Genomic DNA, 9035 nt, shown 5'->3' on the forward strand with positions numbered 1-9035 from the left:
TATATATATATACTTGTGTGTATGTGTGTGTGTGTGTGTGTGTGTGTGTGTGTGTGTGTGTGTGTGTGTGTGTGTGTGTGTGTGTGTGTGTGTGTGTGTGTGTGTGTGTGTGTGTGTGTGTGTGTGTGTGTGTGTGTGTGTGTGTGTGTGTGTGTGTGTGTGTGTGTGTGTGTGTGTGTGTGTGTGTTTGGGAGGAGGGGGGAGGGGCCAACATATAGATAAGATTTAAGTTAAGTTTTTTTACGCTGAACTTATTTCATGTACTATTTACTCCTCCTACTCCCTTACCTAATTTTCCATTTCTTTCATGCATCTAAAGTAACTTACAGAAAAAGTTTGATTTTAAATATTTATATTACTTTATGAACTACCTGTTTCAACTACTCTCTTCATTTACTTCATACGCCGACACGAGCAACAGGGCTACATTATGATTGCTCGAAACAGTTTCCTAATTGGACTGTTGCTCCGCTTGTCCCTTCATATTGCCTCGTGCTGTTATTTATGATTCGTTGAAAGTTTCGTTTTCCCTTAACCCTTAGCTTAAATAACCCACTCTCGGTCTTAATTTTGGACATTTCTCACTGGCTGGATAGCTTACATACCTAAGATTTATTTACACCTGTCCCAACAACACTTCAGATTTTCCAGAATACTCCTCGCAAACGCAACTTACGCTGTCGCTCTATATTCGGTGGATTCCTTTACATAGTTCGCAGAGTTTCCTTGCTTTTTTATGCAATATCTGGATATTGTTGGCGATCGGCTTTTCAATATACCTGTGTCCTTCTATTCTCACTTCTTTCAAACTCGATTCATTTACGTATTAACTTTGCCATAGCGGCACATCATCTTCTACTACCGAATTATCATATGTGGCGAATTGGTTTAAAATTTTAAATCATTGTTGCTGTCGATAGTTTATGGGTGGTGCATGAGGAAAATTATTACACATCGACGCATTAATTGTGTCGCAAAGCTCCTGTTTCATCTGGTTATCTGGGGGGTTGGATTGATAAGATGGTTGATGAATTAAGTGAGAATGCAGAGAATGTGAATGTGTCTGTTGCTGTGCTTGGTCATGAATTGTTGTCGAATTTGAATGATGTTGGTGCTGCAACTGAAGTTGCTGAAAGGTTTGTTGAGAATCTTGCTGATTATGCTGTGTGTGTATTTTCGATTGGTGTGGTTGTTGCTCGAAAGGTCACTGATGCATTTTAGAGCCATGTAGTGTTGACATTCCCAGTCCTAGGCCTATATGATGAGGATTGTGATGAGGCTGCGCCTGGGAATGGCTATGACTGGAACTGTTGTTACTACTACCACTATTTGCTTGCGCAGATTGACGCTGACTGTTTTTTTTATTTTTCATTCGCCGATTTTGGAACCATATCTTTACCTGCTCGAAGAAAATGGAAATAAATAACCGTTAGCTATAGGTTAAAAAGAATTTTCTCAATGCGTACCTGGCGTTCAGTAAGGTTGAGATTGCGAGCAAGTTCCCATCGTTTCTGCTTTGAAACGTATGCATTGAAAAGGAATTCTTTTTCCAATTCCAACGTTTGGAATTTAGAGTATGGCTTCCGTTTCTTCCTCACAGTTACATTGCCTGTCCACTCAAGCGGATTGGAAGGTGTGCATGAACCAACACCACTGACACCAACAGATAAGCTGGAGCCTGTCCATATAAAAAATGTATACAAAAAAGCATTAATAATAGAAACGATCACTTTGACTAGTTAACTAAATTAAGTATATACAATATTCTAAACGACAAAACTATTAACTATTAACTTTTTTTATTGTTCATAAAATTATTGGCCAAATAAGCGATCTTATCATTGACTTTTAAATTAAACTGTAACAACCCGGTTGATTCTCAGTTCGGTTTCCTTTCCTTATAGTCCATCCCAAACAATACTTTTAAACCAAACTAAAACAGGATCTTTTGTCTCCAATACAGGGTTTATCAAGTCACTATGCGATGTGAGTTTTACAATACATCTCACTTGAGACGTTTATTCTGACGTGCTACTTCATTTGTCCCGAAATAATTTTCTATTCCACCGCATTCATTTTTATCCTATATATGAAGTCTTTTCACAGGGGATGTTAGCTGGAGCCGTCCAAAATGTTTTTCTTTTTTTTTTTTCAAAATTAATTTTTTGGGCTAATTTGTGTTACAATTATGTTGTTTAATAAATAATAGAAGTTTATCTTTGCTCCGCTGTAGCATTCTAGCCGAAAAATGGATTATTCATTGAGTTATTAGTAGTGGAACATGTTCAGTCAAACCTGCTAATAACTCAATGAATAATCCATGTTTCGGGTTGAATGTTGCTGCGGAACAAAGATAAACTTATATTCTTTGTTAAACGACCTAATTGTATCACAAATCAGCACAAAAAGTCCTAAAATTTGATTTTGAAAAAAAATGTAAACCTCGCGGGCGGAACCGGTTAACATCCAGTTACAGCTTCAGCTTAAATTATGTTGATATTTTGTTCCAATTTTTTTAGGCCCGTCTAAAAATGGAGTTGTGAATTTGAGGGTTCAATATCAAAATTAATCAAATATAATATTGATTACGTTGTTTTGAAGTAGGCATCAGACAATACATGGATTACTCAATAAAGATTCGCCGAAAGCTGCTAAACTTCCTCTATCTCAGCGAAAAAGTGATTGACAAATATTTGATAGCAGAATCTGGGCTGCGAAAATGCAATAAATCTATTATTTTGCATGCATGCAGTACGTTGTATCACATCACTCGATACAGGCACAGGCAGGTGGTACAGGCAGGTCTTGACCGACAACAGTGGTTGAGCCAAAAGAAGAAGAAGAAATGTTAAGATTCAATTTTTTGAATGATATACAAGTGTTATCACTAATTAGGAAATAGATTTAGAAAATTTTAGGGTTTTGGGATTTTTTTAACGACTAAAAAGCATTTAAAATATAAACATTAGCTGTATGATTTGTTAAGGATGCTTTGTAATTGAAATAATCATGTCCAAAATAATAAATATCATCAGGTTTTTCCACTGTCTTAGTTATAGTTGTTCAAGATTCAACATTCATTTTTCATTGATTTTTTATGATTACGCATTACTCGAATCATAACACAAATTACAATTAAATGTAGAATTGTTAATATTTTGCATCACATTTGCATTTAAAAAATGTAAAAAAGTTAGATGATAATTGCACTTTAAATAGCAGTAGCCTTTGAGTCAGCAGCCAATGTTTGAAAGCTCTAACAGCTGAACTCTAGCCGTGATGGTCGATAGTGAAAAGTGAAGCAAGCGTGAGCAATCAAAGAAAGGCACCCCGCCATGAAGAAAATGGACATCGTGCCGCAGCTTGTGCAGGTCGAATAAGAAGTGGCAGCCTGAGCGGCAAAAAGATCAAAAGAAGATGAAGTGGAAGACCGAGAGAAAAGTGACTACATTGCTGCGTTTGCTTGGTCGGGAGGTCATGCAATCGGCCAATTAATGAAAAAGTATCTGGAAAACATGGACATACATTTCCGCAAGCGGAACTCACGTTCCGCCGGTATGGTGGTACAGGCCGGTCAGGCCGGTCTGGTGGTACAGTCGTCAACTCGTACGACTTAACAACATGCCCGTCATGGGTTCAAGCCCCGGAATAGACCGTGTCCCCATACGTAGGACTGACTATCCTGCTATGGTAACAAGTAGTCAAAGAAAGCCAAGCTCACTTCACCAGTGGGTAAAGGCAGGCCTTGACCGGCAACGGTTGTTGTGCCAAAGAAAAAGAAGAAGAAGAGGAACTCACGTTCACTGATTACGCAGTGAAATTCAATAACGTCACAACTCAAATCGATCATTTTAGGCGAATTTCATCGGAATTTCGATGTGACACCCTAGTCAGCGAATCGGTCCAACAACCCCACGCTGAATCCCATCCAGAATTTCTGAACCAATATGGTGTAAAAGTTCTTCTCAAACAATTTTGCGAAAACTGAGGAGGAATTGATAACCATCGAAGGTAGAACTTGATAACATGCCTATTCGCATGACTTCGTACGCTATGGTTAAAATTCTGGAAAAACTGACGGAAGGCAGCCCGCAAGGTCGTGGAATTATTTTTGCAAGTAATATCATTTCGAATAATATTTATGAAAATCAATTATCTTTTTTAGTAATTTTCCTTTTGGGTCCGAAATAGTAAATATTTATACAAACATTACAATGTTGTCAAATATAGTAAATCATAAATTTATAAAAGTTATTAAAATATTTGTCATTTAAGTTGATGACATACAAAAATCAACTCGTGACCTCAAGAAAATATTAATTTTATAAGAAGCTCCGAAAAACATAATTCTATGATTTATATTCAATTGAGTACAAATGTACATTATTTTATTTCTTACTGTAAAGAAAACATATATTTTCATTTAATAGAGCGATAATATAATAAATAAATCATTTATATTTGAATGATCTATTCTTGAGTATTTTATGGCGTATAAAGTGAATTGGTACACTTTCAAAAGTGCATTTCATTATTCTTCACACCGCTAGACGTTTTTCTCTGTTGTCAAAAAATATATATGGATTCAAATATTTTTTCAGTTTTCCACATAATTTTGAACACGCCACAAGCTGGACTGTGTTTGGAATTTTTGTTTTGTAATATGTTGAAAATCATGTGGAAAAATTTTCACTCAAGTTACTCAAGTAAAATTACTTTAAAGCCTATTTGAGCAAAAGCTTGTCCAAAAGCCTGTCAAAATGTGACGTTCAAATTTGGTTATAAAAAACAGGCTTAACAGGTTATAAAAACCTGTCTACATACACTTTGATCCTAGATTATACCGCCTGATCTCATTAATGCACCTTCCGATGAATGAAAACCCGACCTTGTTTTGACTTTTTTGTTTTGAATCTAACTCGAAGGTACTCGAATCTAACTCTAGCTTTGAGGCTAAAAAAATCTAGGCTGAAAATCGCAGGCTAGTTTTGTGAGTGGTTTTGTATGGAGTGTTTACATGATTTCAGCCGCCTACTTTGAAACTCCATATACAGTCAGTCCAAAAAGTATTCGTCTAGTTGAATATTTTGCAGAAAAAGGCGAATTATGGCCAATTATCAATACACACGTACTGCTAAAAATAAGCATTAAAATAGTGCAATAACAACTAAATTATTTAAAATACTAAAAAAAGTCATTTGATTGATGCGCAAAAAGTATTCGTCTACTAGACTTTTGGCGAAATATGCGTATGAAAACAAAGGCTATGGAATCAAAAAATGTCCTGATCTTGTTTCTTATTACATTTATGACTATTGGCGACTACTTGCACCACGCATCATTTGAAATCATTTGAACCTTTAAAAAGGCCTTTAAAGATTGTTCCAATTATTCTCTGGTAGAAATATTGCATTTCCGGACTACGAGGACAACTTCCATTGAAAAAATGGCAACTGATATCATATTGAGAGTCTACTAAATCATTTTCATCAGTTTGGTTTCAGCTGGTTTGGCTTTTCGGGCCTGTATGTTCTCCAGCTCGACTGTTCTTGAAACATGTGATACATTTTAAGTAAAATTTCTCAGAACTGGGACTCAAAGTACTTAAAAACTGCATGAATATGTTTCCCCATCTCGTCTCCTATCAATTTGAATCATTTTTCTAGCTCACCTTTTCTCACTGAGTTCTAGTATCATGGCATCATGGTGCTACCGTTACACGAGATTTTACTGCTGCATCTTAGTAGACTTCTTTCGCTATGGTAGACGTCGGCCGTATGACCTTGGCGATTTAAACATGTTTTAATATGTTAGTAGAGCCTAATTTGAAACAAATTGATGCACCTGAATTATTTGATGCACCTTAACAGATTTGGCAACTTTCTGTGTATGGTACTATTCAAACAAAACATGTTTATACCAACTCACTCATTCAAGCTATTACTTGACCTGCTACGATGAAATGCAGCATGACCCATCAACCAAATGTGGCCCATCTTATCCTGATCTTATTGGCCAACACAAAATGCACTGATTATTTGGTAAAATTTGATTTTTTGGACATTAAACAGCTTCTTTCGTTAGATTAACCGTCAGGGATGGGTGCAGTTTGTCACACAATTAGTGTCAGAAAAAAGGCCAAACTCTGATCAAATGAAGGAACGAGGCATCCCATACATTTTGAAACCTTCAAAAATGGGTAGGATAGGTTATGCATAAATTAAAGATACGATTTTCGCCATCAGGATCCATTCATTTAACTCCCTTGCCATTCGTGCCTCTCTGACCGCTTGAAGTGCAATTGAAACAACAGAAATGCATTAATTTAGAAGGAAGTTATCAGTAGATTGATTATAATAAATTTAATTCACGTCTACGTAGTGTTAGTCCAGCGTAAATAATTCAAAAGCTAGATAGACGAATACTTTTTGCGCGTCCATCAAACGACTGTTTTTAGTTTTTTATGTATTTTGGTTGCTATTGCAATATTAAAATGCTTATTTTTTAGCAAAACGTGTGTATTGAAGGTTTTATTAAACCTTTATCCCTTTATCAAACCTCATCATTACTTTTATCGCCCCATACGTATTGCGGCCATAATTCACCTTTTTCTGTAAAATATTCAGCTAGACGAATACATTTTGAACTGACTGTAAAAAGCTGACACAGAGTTTTTATCTATTATATTCTTTCACCTGAATTGAATAATTAGCACGAGCACTATTCGAGCTTCATGACATTTATAAAAGAAGTGCCCTAATAACCATCACCATTATCGCCATCATTATCGGGTAGTATATACCAATAAAAACCCCATTTAATTTTGATAGCAAACCGATAGCAAATATATATGGCAAACCGTAACTGTCACATGGATACAACCCGGATGATTAATACTGTTCCAATGACCTGAAATTTCAGCTCGTATTTTGGAAAAAGAAAATGCCTGAATATTGAGTAATAGGCATCACATAGACGCCAAAGCGATCGTAAACAGTGTACGTCTAACAGTTTTATTGGTTCTTAATTCCATCGTAACTCGGAATGTTACGTACAGACAACCTGTGCATAAGCATCCTAACATAGTTGGATAAATAGTGCATCGCATAAAACAAGCTATCAAAATTCTTCTTATTCTATTTGGCGTTACGTCCTACGCGGACATGCAGACCCTTACAGGCTTTCAAGACTTATTTCATTACCACGCAGCCGGATAGACAATTGGTACGGAGGGACGGTCCATTCTAGGCTTGAACCCATGACGGACATGTTGTTAAATCTTACGAGTTGACGACTATAGCACGAGACTGGCCTTGACCGGCCGAGAACTGACTATCCTGCGATGAGTACATAAAACAATCGATAAGTCACTGAAAACCAAGCCCACTAGTGGTACAGGCAGGTCTTGACCGACAACGGTTGTTGAGCCAAAGAAGAAGAAGAAGAAAAAGAAGACATATCATACAGAAGACATATTTATTTATATAGCAATTTCATCTACGTCACGTTAAAGATTTTACCGTTTCTGTTCACAATTACATCGCGTAACTACTAATAAATTGTTTAATGCTGAACAATACCGATACTCGTAAAAATTATCTTATTTAACCCACTAGCAAATGTATCAAATTCCGAAAAAACTGATATGGTAACTGTACCTGTTTTCAGCAGGGTAACTAAAACGTGTAATTACGCAAAAACGCGTTGAAAACTGTCGCAACACATATTTTTGTAGAGATATGCTCTTTTGTTATTCAATTACAAAGTTTCACATCATTTCCTTGCATATTTTTTCAAAATATGAAACAGAATATGCAGAATTTACAATTTTTCGATAGATTTGTAGTCAGCCTATAGGTTGGCAGGTTTCATTATTAAGAGAACCAGAGCACTAACACAATCATAGTGTGATATTTATGAAAGTTGCTATGGTTGTCGAATTTATTCTCGCCCGTTTGAAATTTTAAAATCACGAAAAACAGGCATTTATTCACTTTCAAGGCTGCCGAAAATAGGTACAAGGTAAATTTTAATTTTTGACAGATCAATGCTGTGGGCTCTTTCCGAAACTGAAACAATAACACATTTTTGATTTTGAATGAATGAATAACCCGTATTTGCGTTGCCGAAAATAGGAGCACAGCCTGTCGGAAATAGGACAAAGCTGCCAAAAATAGGAACAAAAACAGTGTTTGCATTTTCACGAATATCTCCAAAAACACATTTAAATCGGCAAATAAAAAATAGTGCAACATAATACGATGGTTTATCGTTCAAAATAACGTCACTTCCATGCAAAATAATGAAAATTGTAAGTGTACGGGCAGATTTTGTGAAACTGCTGCACTTACCTGCCCAATACTGGTACATTTACCCTATATAGAATAACCTGAATAGACAAACAACAAGTTTTACAGGTTTTCCCACGATTTATTGGATGGTTCACATAATCAAGTGGGCTCTTCTCACGATGAATTCATTATATCCCATAGATTTTTGATTTATTGGTCCCTCAACCAGACCCTCAATTTATTGGTATCGTCCGATTGAACATCAATACAATTGAACCATATTCAGGGAAACGCCTAAACAATCGTAGGAATATGGGAAGCTAAAAAACTAATATTGTGTGTTCACATTTAATGCCTAGTTGCAAAATAATGTGTTCAAAAAACACTAAAACTGTAATCATTAACACAATAGTAATAAATAGGACATTACAACCTAGTACTAATACAGTACCTAGTACAAAAGAGGATATACAGTCAATAGTTCCGAAACAACACGAAACAATGCGGAAGCATATGCAGCTCAAAAGATAAATAAATACGTTTTCAGACAGATTCAGACTGATCATCTCGTGATGTTATAGCAATGTAATGAAAAGGAAGTTTGTCTTAGCTATGATTTACAGTACACGTCAATGTACCTTCGCACAATATATACAAAAGGTACATGCATCTTCTCTTTTGGTTTTTTTTTTAAATGGTTTACAAGCCCAACTGTAAACAAAACCATCGCCCAAACTCACCAAA

The 9035-nt window shown here is 36.0% G+C and overlaps 1 protein-coding gene across 9 annotated transcripts in view; it reads right to left on the bottom strand.

Moving 5' to 3' along the window:
* Positions 1-335: 335 nt before the first annotated feature.
* Positions 336-9035, bottom strand: part of LOC120961160 (homeobox protein abdominal-B-like) — a 32977-nt gene continuing 24277 nt past the window's right edge. For all 9 annotated transcript variants that reach the window (XM_049605646.1, XM_049605644.1, XM_049605645.1 and 6 more), the window contains 2 exons: positions 1467-1678; positions 336-1399 (listed from right to left, as the gene is read on the bottom strand). In XM_049605646.1, coding sequence (XP_049461603.1) covers positions 1205-1399; positions 1467-1678 — 407 coding nt within the window. In that variant the 3' untranslated portion in view covers positions 336-1204. The remainder of the gene's footprint in view (positions 1400-1466; positions 1679-9035) is intronic.

Source organism: Anopheles coluzzii, chromosome 2, assembly GCF_943734685.1.
Source record: "Anopheles coluzzii chromosome 2, AcolN3, whole genome shotgun sequence".
Lineage (NCBI taxonomy): Eukaryota > Metazoa > Arthropoda > Insecta > Diptera > Culicidae > Anopheles > Anopheles coluzzii.